Raw genomic sequence first — 24,934 nt, forward strand, 5'->3', positions numbered from 1 at the left:
AATGAAAGTCTGCGTGTGTTAACCTGCTCTACACATGTTGAATGGAGCTTTAAGAAAGGACTTTATTCAGTATCGCACTGCCCTCAAGTGTTCAAAGTTAAAAGCTTATTCTGTGTTTATGACAGTATGACGGTATCTGTATGTATTGTACTGTAGTACTGTACTAAACACCAACAGGTATAATTTAAGTACAGGGATCACTGTCTTTCTAATAATAGCAGTAGTTGTTGTAACTGTAATACTACTACTAGTAGTTTCAGTAAAAGTCATAGTAACTAATAATTAAAATAATAATAGTTTGTTTATATAGCACTTATCACAAAAAGCAAATACAAAGTACTTCACAAAAGGACAGGCAATTAAATAAACTTCATTTCAGATCAAATAGTAACAAAAGACTAAATAAAACAACAAATATAAATGTACACATACATTTACCACATATACTGCATAACATATACACATGCACAGAGACATACGTGTACACACACACACACACACAACCTCACACACATGCATAAGTTTGCCAAGTTTTTCTTATCATCATTATTATTCTGTTTGTATGAAATTTAAGTATAAAATATGAAACAAATGTATATTCTGAATATATTCCAACACTTACATCTGCTATGATTCACTTAGTACTCGTGATAATAGTAGAAATTATACCAGCAGGTTTGGTGATTTTAATATGAATGACCTGGTAGTATTGATGGTAGTAGTGGCAGTATGTGTTGTTGCATTAGGCACAGTGAGAGCAGGAGTTTAACAGTACCTAACTTAACATTTGGGGTTGTAGAATCATCACAGCAACAGAGTGTAATTGTATTGTTATCACTATTTGTGACATAGGATTTGTGGAAGTAGTAGTAGTATAGTAGTAGTGGTAGTAGTAGTGGTAGTAGTATAGTAGTAGTGGTAGTAGTAGTAGTAGTAGTAGTAGTATGTATAGTAGTAGTAGTAGTAGTATGTATAGTAGTAGTAGTAGTAGTAGTAGTAGTATGTATAGTAGTAGTAGTAGTAGTAGTAGTAGTAGTAGTAGTAGTAGTAGTATGTATAGTAGTAGTAGTAGTAGTATGTATAGTAGTAGTAGTAGTAGTAGTATTAGTAGTAGTAGTATTATGTATGTATAGTAGTAGTAGCAGTAGTAGTAGCAGTAGTAGTAGTAGTAGTATGTATAGTAATAGTAGTATGTATAGTAGTAGTAGTAGTAGTAGTAGTATGTATAGTAGTAGTAGTAGTAGTAGTAGTATGTATAGTAGTAGTAGTAGCAGTAGCAGCAGTAGTAGTAGTAGTAGCAGTAGTAGTATGTATAGTAGTAGTAGTAGTAATAGTAGTAGTATGTATAGTAGTAGTAGTAGTAATAGTAGTAGTATGTATTAGTAGTAGTAGTAGTAGTAGTAGTAGTAGCAGTAGTAGTAGTAGTAGTATGTATAGTAGTAGTAGTAGTAGTAGTAATAATAGTAGTAGTATGTATAGTAGTAGTAGTAGTAATAGTAGTAGTATGTATAGTAGTAGTAGTAGTAGTAGTAGTAGTAGTAGTATGTAGTAGTAGTAGTAGTAGTAGTAGTAGTAGCAGCAGTAGTAGTATGTATAGTAGTAGTAGCAGTAGTAGTAGTAGTGGCAGCAGTAGCAGCAGTAGTAGTATGTATAGTAGCAGTAGCAGTAGTAGTATGTATAGTAGTAGTAGCAGTAGTAGCAGTAGTAGTAGCAGTAGTAGTATGTATAGTAGTAGTAGCAGTAGATGTAGTAGTAGCAGTAGTAGCAGCAGTAGTAGTATGTATAGTAGTAGTAGCAGTAGTAGCAGTAGTAGTAGCAGTAGTAGTATGTATAGTAGTAGTAGCAGTAGTAGTAACAGTAGTAGCAGCAGTAGTAGTATGTATCAGTATTGTGAGAAGCAGTAATGTTGTTTTCTGTTTTGGTTGTGGATGTTCACAGGTTATGAGATTATCAGGAGAGAACAAGATCTACTGAGAAGGAATGAACATTTGTAATCGGTGAGTAAACTTTCCACGCTGCCTGTTCACACATCGGACTAAAAAAATATTCTTGAATTTTTGCAACAACAAGGGCAAAAAAAATGTGATTCCTATGTAACGGATTTTTTCCATTGATCCTTTAATTTAGATTTTTTTCTATAAATAATTGATGGATTATTAATTATGTATCGGTCAGTTGATGTTGTTGAGTGGTAAAAATGGGCTGTGACACATTTGCTTGAGTGAAGGTGAGAGTTACCACATTTTTGTAATCGTTATTTTGAAATAAATCTCTGCACACATGATTATGTGACGACAAAGAGAGAAACTCCTGCAGTGTGCGCTTGCTGCAGAAATATTAATTAGTACAATGTTTCCGTACGTCCGACCTTCATCAGGTCATTGTTATCATTATTAGCACACACAGACTTTCAATTGTGATTACTTACTTGCCGTCACAATATCAGATTTTCACTACTTGGCCAAAATAATTTACGGCGACGATAATCAGGTATCTATAGAAAATTAAAATCATAATAATCATAATTATAAGGCTATAAGCCAAATTCATGTTTGTGCGTTTTGTCTCTTCTATTGCAAATTAATTATAGTACATTAATGACAGAGTGTAGTGAGGTGGAGAGAGTTTGTAACCATAACTGTACAAAAGCGTATATTTATTATCTGCTGGATTATTTACATATCAATATTAAATGTTTTAAATATCAGTTATTGTCAATATTAGTATGGCGCAACACCCCTACTTACTAGCATGTTTAATTTTGTTTGTAAATTGGACTGATTGATTTTAAAACATTTTTTATAGGCCCTAAATTAACACGAGGTTCATGGCAAAATGTGCTTATCACTAAATATCCAAGTGTTCAACAAACTGCTAACTTTTGCCAAACGTGAATTCATGAAACACAGCGAACACACAGTATGAATTAAGAAAACAAACCTTTACTGTCTCTTAATGTCATGAAGCAACTGTAGCAATGTGTGTTGTTCTTCTCGTCACTCATGCATTCAACAATAATAAGGTGCTTCCTCAGGAAATCCTCTGCAGTTTACACACAAACCCTCCAGCTGTTGTTAGTTTTTAGGGTACGATATTAAGCATCGGTAGGAATAGAGATATCATTTCCAGACAAACACGTTGCAAAAACTCTTCAGTTTATCTAAGACTAGAGCAGCAGCTAATGATCATTTTCATTTTTCATTATAAAAAAGTAAAAACGTCCATTTAAGGTGCCATCCTTAAAACAACCTCACCCAAAAATATTAAATATAGATATTATGACCCTTTTTTCTAATTCTAACTGTGTTGAAACTGGAAAAGTAATCAAATGAAGTACATTTAATCAAACATAGCATGCGTACTAACTTCAATGTTCAGTGTGCTGTACATGGACACTGTTGTTCACGGGGAGCTGCTCTCCTGGGGGAATAAATTGGACTGTGATAAGACTCTTAGGACAAACATTTGACTTACTCTTTATTGTTTTCCGCAGTCTTCTGTTGGCAGTAGCTTTCCAGAGTCGCAGGTGCACTGATGATCCTGTTAGTACAAAACAGTAAAGTTAATTAATTTCTTGTCTTCATCTTCATAACACTATGAAAATTAATAGTATAATAATATATAGCATTGATATTTGGGCGATCAATCAATTCAATCAATGTGGTTGTATTTTCAACATACAACCCTTAAGTATGACATATGAATGATTTAAATCTCTGTCTTTTACACCTGAGAAGAAAATATAATTCTTGGATGAAGTGGTTAACAGTGATGTCTTTCTTATCAGTAAAAAGAGAGATTAATGTCTGCCCATCACACATATGTTAAATACGGCACAATGCAGAGGTGTCAACTCTTCACTGTAAATTTTCCCACAAACTTTCTGAAGCTACAGAGAAGAGAGATAGGACATAGAGGAAGAACACTTACACACATTTACCCCCCACCGTGGGACTGCAAACATGGACAGACAGTGTAGGTGCAAAGACACATAAAGGACACCCGGTCAGAAACACCATGAAGAGTGAAGTCTGAGTCTTTCTCAGTCAGGAGGATGATTAACATGATTAACAATTTGTGAACAGTACTGGAAGAAGCACTCAGATCCTTTACTTCAATAAAACTACTTACACCAGTGTAGATATACTCTGCAACAAGTGAAAGTCAAGCATTCAAAATCTTAAGTAAAAGTACAAAAGTATTAGCCTCAAAGTAAAAGTAGCAATTATGCAGAATGGCTCTTTTTGTGTTTTGTTAAAGTATCATAGAATATATACCTATTCTGTTATTATCACTAATGAATAGGTTACATGTAAGAGTATTTAATGTTGCAGTTCAATGTGGAGCCAGTTTGAGATACTTTAGCTATATACTACTAGTTAGATGTGTATTAAAGTACTGCATATAATATAAACATATCATGTGTTTGTAAATGTAAAAAGTAACAGGGCTAAAGCTGCCAGATAAATATAGTTAAGTAAAAAGTACAATGTTTACCTCTGAGACTTGTACATATAGTTCGTTACTTCCCACTACTGGTTGTGAAATTGTGGGAATGCGGTTGCTAGGCAACTGACATTAAAAATGGACGTTGCTCACTTGAATCGGTTAGCTAGCTTAAATATGTGATTGTTTTTTTTCATTTCAACACTAGGTTTAGAAACTAAAACAGTGGAGTGTTTTGATACAGTTGATGAAATTCTCTTTACATCGACAGCAATTATTAAATGAATGCTCTGAGAGATAAAAGAAGAAAGAAACGGTGGTTTGTGCGGCTAATGTAGGATTAATAAATCCGTTGGACTTCAAACTGCCTGTAACGTTACCTGCGCGCGCACACAGTCCACACGCTGCTAGCTGGACCGCTGTGAGTACTAACAATAGCCATGTTTGTTGTTTACGTTCATAATTACATATACTTTCATAATTACAATATAGGGGGAGTGGCTTTGAAGGGAGGCCTGAAAGGATCATGTTGCCAACATTTATAGATTTAGCTATTTCTAGAGCTAGTGCTGCTAGCTACTTAATAAAAAGTTAGCAACATTTGGCTCGGTTTTTCAGTTGGGTAATTTTATATATCTAGTTTACTCTTGGCTTCTCCAACGTTACCTACCCAAGCTAGTAGTGTGTAAGTTAGAGTATGTCATTATTATATCAGCCTCACCTGAAGGCACCAACAGGGATACTTGTTTTAGGCGTTAAGTGTTCCAGATACACCTACCTGTTAGTTAGTTAGTTAGTTAGTTAGTTGCTAGTTTACGGTCCCTTTCACACTTACCTTAACTATGAAAACTTCTTTTCACATATCAAATCCGTCTTCCACGGCAGAAACACCCACCTGCGAAGATATCCTAGTTTGAATCAGCCGACTGAGAAAGTCAGACACCTGTAACCAGTATGTGGTTTAACAAGCAGGGCCGTCCTGCAAGCCACAATTCTGGGGGAACAAACATGGAGGGCAGGGGTGTCCTTACCCAGAAAGAAAAAAAAATGGTACCTGCCTCCACTGTGTCTTCAATACCTTCAGTTGTGGAAAGTAACTTTATTCAGTACATTTACTGAAGTAAAATAATGTTTTACTTATACTTTATTAAATGTCCATGTTATGTTAATTCCTTCTACTGTGCTTCACTGCATATCACATGAAGCCCTTTACACCAAACAATTATCTGACATGAAGGTACTACTTTACTTATAAAATCTGCATATAAAGTATGATCCCTTGTTATTTTTTATCTGTAATACCTTCAATAAGATCGGAGTACTTTTTCCAGGTCTAGGTAGTCTTGTCTAAATGTCCTTCAGCTGTTGTGAGCACATCTAAGACAAAGTGTGGTTGATTATTATGATTTTTATTTATTCCTCAATGAGGACATTTTTCAAATTTAACTCATTGTTTTCTAACCGCTTATAAAAACTGATTATTTTAAATAGTTACCAATGTGAATACTGCTAAAAGAAGAGTTTTCACATGACAACATCAGTGTCCCCTGTATGCATGTGTTAGCATGTATGCCTGTGTAACAGCATGTAAATGTGTATGCCGCTATGTACTACTGTATGTGCCATCTGGACCACAGAACACTGTCAGACGCCTCTTGTCCTCACTATAGTTGGAGTCACCATCAGCACATTTCCAGCTTGTGTAAACACAATAAGAGCAAGGGTCACCCTCAGGTCACAAACACTGTCAGTGGCTTTCATAGTGGCTCTATGAAAGTTTGATTCTGACTGACACAGAAGCAACACTGTGGACACACGGATTCATCTGTTTAAAAAGAAAAGTAGAAAAACTAAAAAGTACAACAGTCATTTTACTTGCTCAGATGTCAAAGTGTGGAAGCTTGACTGGTGAGTTGTTGACTGTGTGATTGCGCAACATTTGCTTGTACAGGGCAGTTTCAGTTTGAGCAGTGATGTTGCAGCTTCAGTCCTTCATGGAGTCAGTGTCATGTGAGAGTGGGGGATTTTGTTTATGAAACATCGATTATTTTTGGTAAGTTTGCATTTCGAGTAGTTTTTCATTTTGAAGTAGAAGTCTGTTTGTTGTTTGAGCCTGCAGCCATTTGTCTCACATGCAAAGCAACACATTCAGTTTCCAGATGACTGGAGATAAATGATGCTTAAGAAAGCCAGCAGTGTTTGAGTTATATTTTGAATGCTGAATGTCATATGCATATTGTTAAAGGACTTATCTTCACATATGTATCATTGATTAATCACTGAGAAGTGAGAAATGATGGTGATTGTTAATTATTTCTATCTATCTTCCTTTTCTGCGTGTTTTATTTATTATTGTACATGCCCATATCCCTAAACGTCAATCTGAAAATTGATGGTCTCTGTTTCCACACAGAGAGGGAGGTCGCTGTGCAGAGATGGCTATGGTATGCCTGACAGACTTTGAGGAGTATGCTAAGGAGCATCTTTCAAAGGCCACCTGGGATTATTATGCAGCCGGAGCTGACGAATGCTGCACCAGGGACGACAATATACTGGCTTACAAAAGGTACAGTGGGGAAAAGAAAGTTTACCCAGACTTTCAAGGTCACCACAAATACACAACTTAAGCAGTGTAAACCCACCTAAACTCAAAGCTCTGTATGTATGTGCTGAATAACATAAAGATTCACTGTTGGGGGTTGACAAAAACATGCCAATCATTAAAGCTTTTGTGGACTTTAGAGTGCTCTAACTGATTTATTTTAATACATTACAGTATGTGTGAATGTGTTGCTTTTAATCACTAGCAGACAGTTACATTTGAGTACTGACGTCGCACTGTTCCCCTGTAGTCAATAGGCAACTGTTTTGAAAGTTACAATGGGACACAGTCGTGATTGTTTTATCTTGTCAGTATGTTTCCTTCGTCTTCCTCTTCGTGCATTCCTCCCAGCTTTCCTAATGTCTCCATAAAGACTGATGGACTGCTTCTCCTCGCTGCGATGGTTCTGTAAATATCTGTTTTGGCTACAACAAGCCTGTTAATAAGGATTTATTTTCTGGTGCATTTGTGGTCAGGTTAGACATCCCCCCCCCCTGCAGGAATAAAGGCTGGGCCGTGTTTTGGAAAGATGATCTCATGTCATAGCTTTGGGAAAACAATAAATAGGACTTGTCCAACAAAAACAGCATGTTGCCATTTCAAGAATGACTTTATTTCACAATACTAGATATTAAGATTTTGCAAAGCTGTCAACAGGTTGGTTTGGTTCCATGGAAAGTTGACATGCTGTCATGGCGTTGGGTTGAATTTACAGAAGTAAAGCTCCTACTAGGGTCGGGCAATAATAATATCCCAGTCTTTTCATTTAATCCATAAACAGCCTTCAGGTGAAATATATAATGATATACAGATAATCGATACTGTGACGTAGAAATCTCTGCTACATTTGGTGTTATTGTTTACATGTTCGTCTGTATTTCACACTCAGGATCCGTCTGAGGCCTCGTATCCTGCGGGATGTGTCGGTAAGCGATACGCGGACCACAGTGCAGGGGACAGAAATCAGCTTTCCAGTTGGTATCGCACCGACTGCCTTTCATTGCCTGGCCTGGCATGAAGGAGAGGTGGCCACAGCTCGAGGTGAGGACTGTGTCATGAAGGCTCAACAAATCCTTATAAAAAGCCTTTCTCTACTCAGAAGAGACCTTCTCGTAACACAGAAAGATCTCAACGTTCCTGAGAAGTTTGTATCTTATAACAATGTTAGTATGATGCAAACACTAGATGGGAGAATGACATTTCAATCATCTTGTGTTGTAAGGAAGGTATTCTTTTCTGTCAGAGTCACATGGGTTCCCAAATATTACATAACTTACTGTGACACTAAACCGCATTCTTAATCACGTTTGAGTGGAACGGTTGCAGTTTTAAACACGTGGTTAAAGTTATAAATTTAAAAACAAAACTGATTGGTTAGATTTAGTGAAGACATCGTGGTATGGCTTAGAATAAGAACGTTATTGAAGTTAAGACATAAGTTTAAAAAGTTAGCGTTGACTTCTGGTCTCATGGTTGAAAGTCCTGTGTGTGTTTGACCCACACATCCTCCATGATGTCTTTCCTATGAGGACTTCAGCATGCTGGGATTAGAAACGTATTTGTGATTTGTCCAAAAACAAACGTAATCTGGGAGAAAATATGTTTCCTTCAAAACGTAATTGTCAATGCCGTTTCATATGGAAAGGTCATTTTTAGGGGACCAGGCTGGTAAATGTAACGTACAATGAGCACAGTAATAACTTCTCAACCTCCGCCTCACAGCCACAGAGGCTCTGAACACCTGCTACATCACCAGCACTTACTCCACCTGCTCAGTGGAGGAGATTGTGGCAGCGGCACCAAACGGTTACCGCTGGTTCCAGCTGTACGTGTACCGGGACCGGAAGCTGTCAGAACAGATTGTGCACCGCGTAGAGGGGCTCGGCTACAAGGCCCTGGTCCTCACCGTGGACGTCCCCTACACCGGGAAGCGCCGCAACGACATCCGTAACCAGTTCAAGCTGCCGCCACACCTCAAGGTCAAGAACTTTGATGGAGTGTTCCAGGTAACTGTTTTATTCAACATATTGAACATATGTTCAAGACTTAGCAGAAAACAACTTAAATGAGACAAAGATAATACTGACAAAGGTCAAACAAGAAAAGAGAAGACTGGTTAATATTACATACTTTCTATATTTGTACTTAATTTTATACACATTTTCCTGCCATATAAGTACATTTCTATATTATTTACTTCAGATACAATTATTGCTATTTTAAGTACTTTGGCACTAATGTAATTGCTGATTGCCTGCCACATATCAGCATGTAGCTCGAGAGAGTTTCTGTCATATCATGAAGTATTTGTGCATCAGAAATTATTTGTGTGATTTATTAAATATTGCTAAAATAGATATATATACAAAATATCAAAACTCCATCAGTGTCAAAGTTGCTGTGTAGTTTAGACGTTAACAGTGAATAAATAAATAAATACAATATGTCAAGTTGACACTTTGTACCACTTCCACTATAAGCAGGAGGGTTCAGTCCCAGAGGATTATGGGATCCCAGCCAACACCTTGGACCCCTCCATTAGCTGGAAAGACGTGTACTGGCTGCAGTCCATCACCCGCCTGCCTATAATCATCAAGGGTATCCTGACCAAGGAGGACGCTGAGCTGGCCGTGGAGCACGGCGTCCAGGGAATCATTGTGTCAAACCACGGGGGGAGACAGCTGGACGGAGGCCCAGCTTCGGTATATACTGACTCTTTTACTTCTTAAATTATAATAAAGACTTTGTTTATAATGTCATTTTTACAGAAGGGGATCTCCGCCAGGCGTGTCTGGGCCCGACCAGTGCTGTAATGTTTGATTGAGTGCAGATTAGTGTCACCTTTGGACAGAGCCAGGCGAGCTGTTTCCATCTGTCCCTAGTCTTTATGCTAAGCTAAGCTAAGCGTCTCTTAGATGCAGCTTCATTTTTTTATTCTCATCTATCCCTCAGGAATAAACAAGTGTTAAGTCACAGTTAAGTCAAAGAAGTTAAACTTTGCAAAAAGCCAGCAGATTGTTGTTAACATTAGTGCTAAGGTAATGCTCTTTCAAAATAAAAGAGTGTGGCAACACACAGGGTCCAACCTGAAGTGTGAAGTGTAGAATGAAAAGCCAGTTGGAAACACATCTACACTTACACAGCCTGTGCACTGTTGCTTTAAAGTGCGATGACCTTGTGTACACCTTCACCTCTGCTGCTAACAGATTGACGCACTGACGGAGATCGTGGACACGGTTCAGGGCAGGATCGAGATCTATCTGGACGGAGGCATCAGGACAGGAAGTGATGTATTGAAAGCGCTGGCCTTGGGTGCCAAGTGTGTTTTCATTGGCCGTCCAGCAGTGTGGGGCCTCGCATACAAGGTACAAACAGCAACACTGAGCACCGTGTGATACTGTGTGTGTGTGTGTTTTGAGTTTCAATATCACCACATTGAATTAAATATTATTACTGACAACTATCTGGCTCTCTCCACCCAGCACGGACAGGCTCCACATACTCAGCCGCTGTCCTAGACCGTGAACTTTTATCTTAGAAAGTCATTGACATTATTGCAGCTGTAGGGCCTTGGTGTAATGTTTACAGAGAAAAAACTTCTTCATGCACTGTAACTTTTGCTAACGGCACCAAAATCAACAACACTCCTACTGTGTCGGTTGTACAATTAAGTCTCTTATTTTTTAAGCCTTTGGCTGTAAAAAATAAAGAAACGATGAATGAAATGGAAGTTTTGTCAGTAGGAAAGAATAAACGCATCTTTAATTATGTCAAAGAAAATAATTCTGTGTTCTGCTTGATCTTTCAGGGGGAGGAAGGAGTGAGGGAAGTGCTGCAAATCTTAAATGATGAGTTCCGTCTGTCCATGGCTTTATCAGGTGAGAGATTGATTGATTGAAGTTATTTGATCATTTAAAAAAACACATTAAAGTCTTTACATATGTTAAAAATCACAATAAAGCCTGTAGGCTCATTTCCTTTGTAGTCCTCTATGTGTGCAGATGTGAGGTCAAGACACTAGAACTGATAAACATAACATGCAGTATACTAAATAAAATGAAGACACCAATACCCCGTCTGATGTTTTTCCTTATATCTGATCCAGGTTGCAGGAACGTGGCAGAAATCAACAGGAACCTCATTCAGTTCGCTAAACTCTAACAGACCAGCAGAGGGCAGCACTGAGGGCAACACACACTGAACAGGACTGAAAATAACCAACTGTTAAACAAGAGCCAGAGACTCCATCGTGACAAAGGAACTGAAAGACGTTCACCTCAGAAGACTTCATCATGTCAGGAAACAAGCAAAAGAGCTTCATGTAGGAGTGAGACTGTGTCTTGGGAAAGTTGAGGGTCGGCTGCAGATTCAGCAAGTGAATAATGAAAGTGGGGTTTTTTTAGCTTTGTGGATTGGAGGGTGGAGGCACTTTTCATGAAACCAACAAACTTATTTTGCTTTTAATGTAACAAATGCAACTGATAATGACATATTCTACGGTTTGAGATGCTGCCAGTGATTGTGGTTGAATAAACGCCAGATAAGGTGATGAAGATCTGTCGCTTGTTTCTGCATTTATTACAAACAGGTGATAACAGGTGGAGCCGGACAGCAATCATTCTGTTTTAATGCAGGGAAGGTTTAAGTGCAGTCACTGTATTCTGTGTTTTAAATCTGTAATGAACATGTCCTTCAGCTACAGGTCAGAATCGCACCAGCTTCGAGAATACACAGTGAAATGTAAACTCCCACTTTAAAAGGTCAAAAGATCCATTTTCTCTGTCGTCCTTGCACGACATTCTGTTGAGTTTGTTACATGTTTTCAACTTTCATCCAGTAAAAGACGTGAAAATACCATAAAATGTAAGAACAATTGACGATCTTAGACGACACATTCCTCCATGTTGTTGTTATCTACGCAGGCAATCGAAGGCCTGCTCGCGTGCCTCTGTGCTCAATTCAAAACCTTAAAAACAGCTTGTGAAACTTTTTGCTGATGATTTCACTAACCGTAACGAATGTGTGTCACATCGGGGTGGGGAGATGCGAGAAGGCGCAGACAGAAAGAGAAGTAGCACAGGAAGTGACTGAGGTCTCGGTTAAGGCGAAGAAAAGTTGATGCTCACCCAGACGCTGCAACTCTCCAACCAGCTGGTGCAGCACTGCAGACTTTCTCTTCCTCTCAGATCTGGTTGTTTAGACCAACAGGCTGGAGGGAGGCCTGGGATCCAGTCTGCTGAGGAGGATTTCTTCCAGGTAGGTCATCCACAGGTGTTTGTACATGTTTTAGATCCGGCTCCATGTGAGGCACCGGCAGCAGGACGCAGAACATTACATTAAAGTTCCTCACATTCATATTCGTGTGAGTTTCAAATGTAGGAAGTTACATTCAGGCTGCACTGATGCTTTTCATTTCAATTATTTTAATTCTGTTTCCTAAGTATTCGTGACTCTTCATTATTACACTGATCAAGTATGTGCACACAGGACCTAACTGCTGCTGCTGCTGCTGTTACTACTTACACACAGTGCATTATACAGAAAGATAGAAATGCACACAGCAAAAAACCAGGACAACTAAGCCGAACTAAAAGCTAAAAAGAAAAACTAATATGTACATACAATGGAGCTGAAAAAAAGGTATGTATGAATATATATAGAATAAACTAGATGAAATACTTTATATAAATGATATGCATGTATGTACTGTATGTCTACACACAGTGTGCAGGATTTATAGACGAACATATATATATATATATATATATATATATATATATATATATATATATATATATATATATATATATATATATATATATATATATATACATATTATATATATATATATATATATATATATATATATATATACATATTATACATATATACATATTATACATATATAACATCGTAGTGACGTCATGTGAAAATCAGCTTGAGTCTCTTTTTTTTGTGTAATAAGGTGATTTAAGGTATTTGTATTTATTAGGATCCCCATTAACTGATGCGGATACATCAGACGTTAACTCATGACACACAAAACAAAGACTAAAAACTATGGGAAAGCCGCTCTCTTAAGGATAACAACTTTTTGCAATGATGCAACATTAAGTTTTAAATGTCCTAAATCCACTCGAGTTTAAAAAAAGTGAAACATCAATAAAGAGCATTTTATTACCCCTTCAAATTCCACTATTATATATATCAAAACGACAATAATTCACACATTTGTCAGTGTATTAATGTGCGGGCGTCAGAAACTGTCATTCAGCCGTTTAGCTTGTGGACAATAAAGTTATTTAACACCCTGATGACAAACGACCACAGAAATGTACCTGTGTACAACAATGCACTGCAGTTATAGCATTTCAAATAAAACAGAAATAAACAAATAATTAGACACTGGTATCTAAATGTGAAATCACAAACCTGGTGTATTAAAAAATAAGATAATAAAGCAGCACAAAGAAGATTGTTGGTCATTTATTTGTAAGTTGTTACACCAGAGTACATTAAACATGTGTCGCATATGTTTTAATTTCCTTTATAAAATCAACATGAACAACCGGATAACACAAACAAGTGCAGCTGCACAACCACAGAGTCTCTGACATGGCTGATTGTACCTAACGATAACATTATAAATGCAACCTCACTGTATTATCTTTGCCCACGAAATGTGTCAAACATATTATATGACATATATTCTACTTGGCTGTTTGACAGTATAGCTGAAAATATTAAGAAAGAAATGATCCCAGCAGGATGAAACTCAACTGTTGAGAAAGACATTTTACATAAGAAGTGATATTTTTGAATTAGCGTGGATGAACTTCTCCTGCAGAGAGATTCAGAACGTCACACTCGTCACTACCAAACGATCCTGAGTAGCTCATAAAGTTCATTTCAGTCCACTAAAGCTTTTACTTTGTCTCCATGTAGAAAGTCTCGTCAGCGCAACAACCAGCAACCACAGGAGGCCAATGAAATGGGGTAAGAGATTTTTATATTTCAACATTTCTTCTCATGTTTTGCCAAATTTCAACACCCTCGTGTTTTATATACTACAAATAAGTTACGGGTGTTATTGAATTTACCACTTACTCCTCAGAAGATTTCACTAAATATACAAACAATACATTTTCCAGCATGTTGATCCCTTCAATTTCTTTAATTCTCTTACTGACAGGAACATTATTAAAGATTATACTTTTTGAAATACTTAAAAACAGTTTAACCTAAATATTTAGGCATTTTGTGTAGTTATAATAAAACTGCTTAGAATTTAAATAGTGTGTATAAAAGCATTAAACACTTTGTTGTCCAGTCTGTGTATAATAAGACCTGTTAATACATTAAAGAGGTTTTAATTGTGTTATTTCAGTGGTGGACTAGGCTCTTTATAATGCTTATCAAGTTAATTATCAATTAGAAAAGTTAATTGATGAATTCATTCATTCATTTGTTTTACAGAATGTACTTTAAATAATTATTTTCTTTCTCAGAGTATGTTCATTATTTCATTGTACGTGAGGAGCTTGTCAGGAAACACTTTGAAGAAGTCAGTGGTCCACTGGTTCCTCCTTTTTATAGATCACAGGACACAAAATACAAAACAGATAAAGGGCTGTTGTAAGCTGCTGGTCTTCAAAGGATCAGAGATGGTTGAAGGCCGTGTAAAGTCATCTGTTAGGGTCCGCCAAGTTAACTGAAGGAAGTGGTGTCAGAACACAACACAATGGGAAGTGCCGAGACAAAACACTAAATATGAAGCTGTTTTGAATGCAAGCTCAAAGTGTCCCCCCCCCCCCCCCTCCTCCTGTGTAGGGGAAGTGGAGATGACAGCGGGCCGGGGAGGCTGAGCCGCAGATTTTCTCGTCTGAGCGGCAGGAATCAGTCCAGGGAACCTCCGAGACCTCCAGCTCAGCCGGAGAGACTTCCTGCTCCGCCTGACAGACCCGTTCAACAAGGTGTGTGTGCTCACCGGCTCTCTGTCTGTAGCTTTCTATTATTAATTATTAATGTGAAGAAGAGAGGAAATTCCCTCATGGCTACAAGGTTTGTATCCAACGTGTTCAATGCAAACAGATCAAATACAGGAATCAGTGGAGGAAAGTATCCAAGTACATTTACTCAAGCAGTGAATTTTCTCAATATGTGTTCTCCATTTGGGTTTGATAGATGAGAGGCCATCTCCACCAGCACCAGCTCCAGCTCCACTTCCTGCTCCTGCTCCTCCCCCCGTGGACACGCCACCTAAACGCCCAAACAAAGCCACAAAGCCCAAACTTCCCCCTCGGCCGCTGTCCAAGGTGTTCAGCAGCTCGGAGCATGGAGCAGCTGTGCTGCAGGTATATATGTATATATATATTAACAGCAACTACTTATTTTGGGGCAAACAACTATTTCTCTGCTCCATCATCCTAACAATGTATATATATACAGGACTGTCTCAGAAAATTAGAATATTGTGATAAAGTTCTTTATTTTCTGTAATGCAATTAAAAAAACAAAAATGTCATACATTCTGGATTCATTACAAATCAACTGAAATATTGCAAGCCTTTTATTATTTTAATATTGCTGATTATGGCATACAGCTTAAGAAAACTCAAATATCCTATATCTAAATATTAGAATATCATGAAAAAGTATACTAGTAGGGTGTTCAACGAATCACTTGAATCGTCTAATTAACTCGAAACACCTGCAAGGGTTTCCTGAGCCTTGAAAAACACTCAGCTTGGTTCAGTAAACTAAATCACAAGTATGGGGAAGACTGCTGATCTGACTGCTGTCCTGAGGACCATCATTGACAACCTCCATCAGGAGGGTAAGACACAAAAAGAAATTTCTCAAAGAGCAAGCTGTTCACAGAGTGCAGTTTCAAAGCACATCCACAAAAAGTCTGTTGGAAGGGGGAAATGTGGCAGGAAACGCTGCACAACCAAGAGAGATGACCGCAGCCTTAACAGCATTGTGAAGAAGAGTCGCTTCCAGAATTTGGGGGAGCTTCAAAGACAGTGGACTGAAGCTGGAGTCCAGGTATCAAAAGCCACTGTTCACAGACGTGTCCGGGAAATGGGCTACAATAGCCGTATTCCCATGGTCAAGCCACTTCTGAACTCAAGACAACGGAAGAAGCGTCTGACTTGGGCTATGGAAAAGAAGCACTGGACAGTTGCAGAGTGGTCCAAAGTCCTCTTTTCAGACGAAAGCAAGTTTTGTATTTCATTTGGAAGTCAAGGCGCCAGAGTCTGGAGAAAGGCTGGAGAGGAGCAAAATCCAAGTTGCTTGAAATCCAGTGTGAAGTTCCCACAGTCAGCGATGGTTTGGGGAGCCATGTCAGCTGCTGGTGTTGGTCCACTGTGTTTCATCAAGCCCAGAGTAAATGCAGCTGTGTACCAAGAGATTTTAGAGCACTACATGCTTCCGTCTGCTGAAAAGCTCTATGGAGATGAGGAATTCATTTTCCAGCATGATCTGGCACCTGCCCACAGTGCCAAAACCACCAGTAACTGGTGTACTGACCATGGCATTACTGTCCTCGATTGGCCTGCCAATTCCCCTGACCTGAACCCCATAGAGAATATGTGGGGTATTGTGAAGAAGAAGCTGAAAGACACCAGACCCAACAATGCTAATGAGCTAAAGGCCGCTATTGAAGCATCCTGGGCATCCATAACACCTCAGCAATGCCACAGGCTGATTGCCTCCATGCCACGCCGCATTGATGCAGTAATCCGTGCAAAAGGATTCCCAACCAAGTACTGAGTGCATTAATGGACATTTTCAAATGTTTGATTTTGTTTTGCTGTTATAAATCTTTTTTTTTTACTTGGTCTGAGGAACTATTCAAATTTTTTGAGATAGGATTTTTGAGTTTTCTTAAGCTGTAAGCCATAATCAGCAATATTAAAATAATAAAAGGCTTGCAATATTTCAGTTGATTTGTAATGAATCCAGAATGCATGACATTTTTGTTTTTTTAATTGCATTACAGAAAATAAAGAACTTTATCACAATATTCTAATTTTCTGAGACAGTCCTGTATATAAGGTGTGATGGAGTTGCACACTGGCCCTCACGGCTATTGGTACATTGAATCATGTCGCTGTTACATCAATTTATCATTTTGGTACCACAATTAACTTTAAAAATAATTTGCGTTACATTAAACTTTGAAAAACATCTTTAAAATGCTCCAAGTCTTTGCTCCATTTTCATTGGAAGGAAAGCGCCCTCCTCCTGTTTGGTGCATTTGTCATATTAACCACCAAATCCAACGCCCTTTACACAACAAAGAGGCAGATACGAATCTAGTAGCCACCAATCCCCTCAGATATGTCTTAACATTATTATGACAGTGTCCACTATTGATGTAAAAATGCAACGTGTCAAGCTTGTTATGACAAAAACAGTGTTTTTCTTCAGGGGTTAGATGCTTTCCGAGCAGATCAGACTCTCTGTGACGTCGTCTTGGTCCCTGGGGACAGCAAGGACACTTTCCCAGTGCACAGAGTCATCATGGCTTCATGCAGCGACTATTTCAAGGCGATGTTCACAGGTGAGATCTCCTGGTTCATCAGTTTGCAAGCGAACAACATAGGAAACTTGGATCTTTGAGTTAAAGCAATGGTGAAATACAGTCAGTGACAAGTGCATTCCTCTGTAACAGCAGCACTACATGTATATTACATGCATGTAGGCCTACAGGTATATGTAGGTGAAACACAAAGCACAGTATCAACAGGACTAAGAGTCGACAACCATGCTAGCTGCTCTGTGAGGCTGTAGGCCTACTTTCTTTGAGCTAAATGCTAACGTCAGCATGCTAACATGCTACCGATGACAATGCTAACATTCTGATGTTTGGCAGCTATAATGTTTACCATTTTTACTATCTTAGTTTAGTGTATACTAACATTTGAACCAAACACAAAGGTCATGTTTTAACATGCTGTAAGGGTTTTATCCTGCAGCCATCTCAGACTGAGCTTGTCAAGCTATTATTAGCATGTTTCATGCTAATTTTAGCATGTGCTATAGTCCTATAAAAGGTCATTATAAAGTGTTAAAATATGTATTGTTTCCAGGATACTACCACTCGTACTTTCATTTTTAGATAAACATTCAGAAATAGTAAAAGAAAAGAGGAAGAGCTTCACTTCTGCATTTCAGTTGCAGCTTCACAGAACATTTGACAACATTATTAACTAAAGCACTTTGATGATCCTGAAGCTATGAGCAGCGAGGCTTAACGGTGTCAGGGTTGTCTTTGTATGTTGCTGACTGAGCACCTTGGCGTCATGCCCTCGCATCATCTGAAATAATGCTTTGACCTTTTCTCTCTGTGCTTGTTCTGTCCTTGTTCAGGAGGCATGAGAGAGCAGGAGATGAGAGAGATCAAGCTGCATGGAGTCACAAAGTCGGGCTTAAAGAACATTATAGACTTCATTTACACATCCAAGGTCAACCTCGACATGGGTAATCTCCAGGATACTCTGGAGGCTGCAAACTTCTTGCAGGTCATACCCGTCCTGAGCTTCTGTAACCAGCTACTGAGCAGTGAGGTGAGAGAATACATGTTGTATAAATTCAGCTTCATTGGAGGTCAAACTCATTACGCTGCTAGATCCCTCCAAGTGCTTCACTGTCCTTTAATGCCCTCTCTCTCAGTGTCAACTAAACAGTACAGAACAAAAGATATTTATGAGTGACCCGTGTGTGTGTGATTGTTAGATGTTGCAGCTGCAAAATAGGTAAATAGGATTTGTGTTACCTTTTATTTATATTTTATCTCGTTCTCTATTGCTGCTATTGCTTTGTTGTATTAACACTATGACAAAAAAGTGTCTTATGTCTTATGCAATGCAAAGTCAATAATATTTTCTTTAATTACATGAATTTACTTTATTCCCTTTCTGTGTTGTTCTTCGATGCAGATCACTATTGATAACTGTTTAGAGGTAGAGCGCATCGCCACCGACCTGCTTCTGGAGGACGTTCAGCACAATATAGGTGAGTGTTCAGAGAACTGACAGCAACAAAGGTTCAATACTTCTTTTAAATTTTAAATAAACTGCAGGACTGATTATCAACGTTGATCCTCTTTGTTGTATCAAACTAAGGTGAGTTTGTGCGCCAGAACCTCTCAGAGTTGGTGGAGTGCGGCCGCTACCTGCAGCTCTCTGAAACCAGCATGGCCACCGCTCTGGCCAAAAACTCCCTGAAGGGCTTCTCTGAGACGGAGCTCTACTACATCGCCAGAGGATGGCTGGACCACGACCTCCCCAAACGCCGCTCCTCTGTCTACGCCTTGATGCGCCATATTCGCTTCCCACTGATGAGCCCCGGCGAGCTGATTCAGATCTCCCAGGAAGATGTAGAGGGAGAAGACTCCTTGATGCGCTCTCAGACAGCCTGTGTGAATCTCCTGCTGGAGGCCAGCAACTACCAGATGATGCCCTTCATGCAGCCAGCTCTGCAGACTGAGCGGACACAAATACGCTCGGACGACACCCACATCCTGGCTCTTGGAGGTGTGATGCGACAGCAGCTGGTGGTGAGCCGGGAGCTGAGGCTGTATGATGAGAAGAGCGGCCATTGGAGAGCCCTGAAGCCCATGGAGGTCCCACGGTACCAGCATGGCGTGGCTCTTCTAGGCGGTTTCCTCTTTATCGTTGGAGGTCAGAACACCTACACTGCTCACTCACTTGTGTGTTCATTTAACTTCGGGCAAACACAGAAAAGCTAAAATGTCAATTGTGGTCCTTGCAAACTACAGAATAGGAACCTGATACAAGTATGTAGCCCAAGCTTGAAAATCTTAAAAATACAGAAACACAACCCAGCCTGTTGACTTGCGTTATTTAAATTTACAATTAAGGTTAAACTACTTGATGTCCTTGTACATCATACATCCTCAAGATTTAAAATGTAACCATGAAATAAGAAGCATAAATGAATGCTTACCTCTCTAACGCTGATTCTTGTTGACTTCTCAGGCCAGAGCACTTATGACACCAAGGGTAAGACAGCCATAGACAGCGCCTACCGCTACGACCCGCGCTTCGACAAGTGGCTTCAGATTGCTTCTCTCAATGAGAGGAGGACTTTCTTCCACCTGAGCGCTCTGAAGGACAAACTGTATGCGGTCGGAGGAAGGAATACATCAGGAGAGATTGGTAAGCTGCCATTCATTCGTGTTCTACTGCTGCTGTCAGCACTGCTTTTACTAGTCAGCTGAACAACATCATCTCTCTTTTCTGTTTTTGGTGTTCAACAGCTGGTCTCTGACTGTGTCTGTCTGATTAGACTTAATGCTTAAATAATGTTCTACTTCTTCCTCTCTCTGTTTGTGACCAGACACGGTGGAGTGCTACAACCTGAAGAAAAATCAGTGGACATTTGTGACCAATATGGTGGAGCCTCACTATGGACATGCAGGAACAGTTCACGGGGACCGCATGTACATCTCAGGTAATGTAACGCTGTTCAACACATGCTATGAATGTCTTTTAATGTTTTCAGACAGCAGTTTGCACTACATCTACAGGGGATTCACGTCTCTTCGCACTATGAGATCAAATCAAATTCACAATGTTTTAGTGATTCAAAGTACATTTTGAAACCTGAAGCAATGTTTTCGAATTAGTTAATACACCCAAAACTAGTTAACATTGTGTTAAAAGGCACAATGGATAATAAACAATTGCGTGGATTCCTTATATCTAAACAACAAGTCAGTGTCTTCCTAAACTGCCCCTATGACTGTTTCAGAAATGACTAATATTTTCTGTTCTGCTATTTCTATGGCTAACGTCTGGTTAAAACTACGTGGTTAGGGAAAGATCACAGTCATGGCTGGACTCTCAGAAAGCCTGCCTTGGTGGTGAAAAGAAACCAACATTGACTTTTCATAAAGGAGACGTGACATTGAGAGTAGCATCTAACTTCACTTCTTCACTAAAGCCGTTGAACAAAGTCACGCAACTTCCTCCTTTGCTACTGAGCGAGGACATTATTCATCCAACTGATGAAAACTACACAAAGGTCATTTTAAGAGTTTCAACAAATGTCCAATCCTCAAGTGCTTCAAGGCTCTCTTGCACACACTTTCCGTAAGTCCTCATTTCTGCAGACTTTACCTGAGGGAGTTACCCTCAATTCATGGCGTCATGACATTAAAACACTGGGTTACTGGGGGAAAGCCCGGAGGTGTTCAAAAAAATGGTAAACAAGGAGGACACAGAAACAGTAAATAACATTTAGTAAGTCAGTTCGGACAGCTGGTTAAGTCAGCATTGATGGAGCTGACTGCTCCACTCATCTGCACACCTGTTCCCACTTTCCTCATCAGCTCTGCAGATATTTAATCAGTTCTTTTCCACCCCTCATGTTACCTTTAACCTGTACGTGCACCTGCCTGTCTACCTGCATCTCCTCCTGCCTGCCTGTGAGCCTATACTGTGTAAACCTTCACTGTATGGCATGTAATCACTGAACTGATCCTGTCTGTCCAAATACATTTCACCCAAACAGAAGAGGACCGTGTGGACACTTGAAAGCCTTTAAAGTGGGCTCTAACCCTGCAGGCCAAATAGGAATTAGAACAAAAGTAGAAACCATAACTTTGGACTTACTTACTTTACTAACACCAAGCAGCAGGGGGCAATCTTCCTTTAAAATCTCCGGCTCTTAACAGGGAACATTTGCAGGAATGTGCCCGTGCACATGCGTCCTTGTGTATGTGCACATGCGTCCTTGTGTATGTCCACATGCGTCCTTGTGTATGTCCACACTAACAACTAAACTTGTTTTTGCAGGGGTTGTCTATAAGGTTTCATTTTGCTAAGATGAATGTTTGACAAGTCTTACGTGGCTGGCCGATTTGAAACCACTTCCTGTTTAGCAGCAGACTGTCATGTTTGGTAGGTTTCTTAGCAATCTTGGACAGGAAACCAGTTTCTCACGTTGAGAGCAGAAACACAAGCTTCACAGCGAGGACTAAGAAGCAGGAAACAGACAATAAGAACTGTGGTTGAAGTTGGTTGCAGCAACTCATTTAAAAACTCACCACTTTCAGAAGCTGTAATGTGTAGGTGATATTTACAAGAATACACGACATACTGTATTTAAGAAAAAGGAAATGTTTTCTATTATCTATCTATAGTCTCATTATTCATACATTTTAAGTCTTACTGATAAGATGATAAAACATTATGCAGCTAAAATACACAACAGAGTCAAACAAAGTAAACATTGTGATGAACATTACACTAAATAATTAATCGATTCATTGAAATAATCTTTAAACAATCAACAAACACATGTATAATTAGATGCAGCGCTAAAACCCATTACGTTTTCCCCAGCGGAATGTTGACTCTTACTGTCACACGTGCTGAGAAGTGTAATCATTTCCATTATCCCATCCACTCTTTTTAAATGCATGTGTTTTCAACAGGGGGTGCGTGACCCCTAGAGGGTCCTCAGAGTTACTGCAGGGGGAGCCGCCAAATTATTGTTGAATAACGTTTTTTATTAAAATATGAAAAGGCTGAATTGGCAAAGACAGAAAAACAACGACATTGATGATAGCATAGCTACCCATGAATCCTCGTGCAGCCACGTGAGCTAGCTAACCTTTTCTAAATCCGTATGCGGCCCCTATCCATAACAGCGGATATTTGGTTATTATTTTAATATCTTAGTATTGCATGCATGGTGTGTTTGACCATGACACTATAGGCCGTCTCTCTTTCAGCTATGGTGAATCATTTGTTGGATTCTCTTTTGTCCCGCAGGTGGCATCACCCGCGACACGTTCCAGAAGGAGCTTTGGTGTTATGATCCCGCCTCCAACAGGTGGAGTCGTCGAGCCGACATGATGGAGCTGCGCGGCCTGCACTGCATGTGCACCGTAGGAGACAAACTCTACGTCATGGGCGGGAATCACTTCCATGACAGCAGCGACTACGACGACGTCCTGGGCTGCGAACTCTACAGCCCGAAGACGGACCAATGGACGGTGGTGGCGGCCATGACACGGGGCCAGAGCGATGTCGGTGTGACGGTGTTCGGCGGGCAGGTCTACGTGGTGGGGGGGTACTCCTGGAACAGCAGGTGCATGGTTGACATCGTGCAGCGGTACGATCCGGAGCGGGACGTGTGGGATAGGGTGTTCAACGTGCTGGAGCCTCTGGGGGGGATTCGTGCCTGTACGATGACAGTTCATCTGCCGGAGGGGTCAGTGGATGAGGCTCAGTTACAGGAGTGCCCGCTGCCAACAGCAAAGAGCTGATCGTGCACCACAGACCGGGGGGGTTCCAATTCTGTCAGACATTTAACCTACATACGAAAAGAAGGCAAAACAGGAAACAGTGTGGTTTGCAAATACACAAGCAGGTGCAAGCGGCCTCTCTGTCATACTTTACTGTCTTTAATACCATTTCCTATCCTTGCATTTCTTTCAGCCCTGCAGCGTCCGTCCTGCTCCTCTGCTTGTGTTCTTTAACTGCAGTTTCCGTATTTAAAAGAAACAATCGTTGCATCTTTAATGAAAGGTCAAACTTACCCTCCCTGTCAAGTTGTCTGGACATTGTTTCATTGAACATTGAGTTTCGTTGCATCAAGATGAATTAAAAGAAATAACCGGACTTCAAAGACAATATTTTACTCTCTAATAATCTCATAAAACAACTATGACCTTATCTCAAAACAGGCGCTGTCTGTGTAACTGTCAGACGAGGAATCTGCGTAACTCTCTGAATCATAATTACAAAACACATACATGAGGTATGTGTTTTGAAATCTCTGGCGCTGAATCATAAGAAGCCAGACAGCAAAGACAACGGGCCTTTATTACGATTTAGAACTTGACTTGCAACATGTAACTATCACAGAAAGTCATGTTTTCTAAATAAATCTGAGCACAGGTTCAACAGAAATGTATAGAAATGTATTGAGAAATGTTGGATTTGTTATGTTTTGTATATTTATGCAGTGTTTTAAATTGAAAATAAACTGTTGATGATCTTCACGTCACCCTAAATTCATGTTATTCACTGTCAGCGAAGGACAAAGTTAAATCAACCATTAGGACAACAAGAAAACCTGCAAGTTCATGCACTGACACACACACACACACACACACACACATCTGATGCAATGACGATGACACTACCCTTGAGACACATCCTTCACCTTCCAGATAAGACAGACATCTGTGATGTTGACTGCTACGCCAAGGACTACAAATACTGAAACACAGGCAGCTAGTACACAAAGACAAAGCTGCCCAAAGTACTTCTTACTCTGCAGTAAGTACAGACGTGACCTAATTGCTTTGTATTCTGCATACTTAAGCCAAATAAAGCAAATTATCTACATAGAAAATAACTTCAAAGGAAGCCTACGTTGCGTAACATCATGAGTGTTAATACCACAGTGTAGCATCAAGATGTACTTAAAGTACCAAAAGTATAAGTAGTTATTATGCAGAATAATATATATTATGTTATTGGATTATAATTATTGATGCATTAATGTCTTCGTCACTTTTTAATAATAACGATCATTTTAATGACTTTATATATTGCTAACATTTACTTAATCTGCAAAATAACTAAAGTTGTCAAATAAATGTAGCGGAATAAATATACAATATAATGAAGTACAAGTACATCAGAGCTGTACTTAGGTACATCAGAGCTGTACTTGAGTACATCAGAGCTGTACTTAGGTACATCAGAGCTGTACTTAAGTACATCAGAGCTGTACTTGGGTACATCAGAGCTGTACTTGAGTACATCAGAGCTGTACTTAAGTACATCAGAGCTGTACTTGGGTACATCAGAGCTGTACTTGAGTACATCAGAG

At 39.4% G+C, this 24,934-nt stretch overlaps 2 protein-coding genes and 1 long non-coding RNA gene across 7 annotated transcripts in view; 2 read left to right on the forward strand and 1 right to left on the reverse strand.

Annotated features, from left to right (window-relative positions):
• LOC115026340 (uncharacterized) overlaps positions 1-5,417 on the reverse strand; it is a 22,737-nt gene extending 17,320 nt beyond the window's left edge. For all 3 annotated transcript variants that reach the window (XR_003834290.1, XR_003834288.1, XR_003834289.1), the window contains exons 1-2: positions 5,282-5,417; positions 3,475-3,540 (exon numbers count right to left, since the gene is read on the reverse strand). This is a non-coding gene — a long non-coding RNA (uncharacterized LOC115026340). The remainder of the gene's footprint in view (positions 1-3,474; positions 3,541-5,281) is intronic.
• hao2 (hydroxyacid oxidase 2 (long chain)) lies at positions 4,670-11,601 on the forward strand. 2 transcript variants are annotated; one of them, XM_029459131.1, is made up of 8 exons: positions 4,670-4,867; positions 6,860-7,012; positions 7,938-8,089; positions 8,771-9,054; positions 9,529-9,750; positions 10,255-10,413; positions 10,857-10,926; positions 11,154-11,601. In XM_029459131.1, exons 2-8 carry the CDS (start codon positions 6,882-6,884, stop codon positions 11,207-11,209), a joined length of 1,074 nt encoding a protein of 357 aa, XP_029314991.1. In that variant the 5' UTR covers positions 4,670-4,867; positions 6,860-6,881; the 3' UTR covers positions 11,210-11,601. The 2 variants fall into 2 exon arrangements, with proteins under 2 accessions (XP_029314991.1, XP_029314992.1); XM_029459132.1 differs by lacking the exon at positions 4,670-4,867 and adding an exon at positions 6,422-6,499.
• A 502-nt stretch (positions 11,602-12,103) lies between these two features.
• LOC115026723 (kelch-like protein 9) lies at positions 12,104-24,100 on the forward strand. 2 transcript variants are annotated; one of them, XM_029459654.1, is made up of 11 exons: positions 12,104-12,304; positions 13,994-14,044; positions 14,879-15,021; positions 15,233-15,402; positions 17,486-17,618; positions 18,428-18,624; positions 18,997-19,072; positions 19,183-19,740; positions 20,059-20,238; positions 20,420-20,533; positions 22,861-24,100. In XM_029459654.1, the coding sequence occupies exons 2-11, from the start codon at positions 14,040-14,042 to the stop codon at positions 23,355-23,357; spliced, it is 2,073 nt and encodes a 690-aa protein (XP_029315514.1). In that variant the 5' UTR covers positions 12,104-12,304; positions 13,994-14,039; the 3' UTR covers positions 23,358-24,100. The 2 variants fall into 2 exon arrangements, with proteins under 2 accessions (XP_029315514.1, XP_029315516.1); XM_029459656.1 differs by lacking the exon at positions 12,104-12,304 and having other exon boundaries at positions 13,026-14,044.
• Positions 24,101-24,934: the final 834 nt, after the last annotated feature.

The sequence above is a fragment of the Cottoperca gobio genome, chromosome 21 (assembly GCF_900634415.1).
Source record: "Cottoperca gobio chromosome 21, fCotGob3.1, whole genome shotgun sequence".
Classification (NCBI taxonomy): Eukaryota; Metazoa; Chordata; class Actinopteri; order Perciformes; family Bovichtidae; genus Cottoperca; species Cottoperca gobio.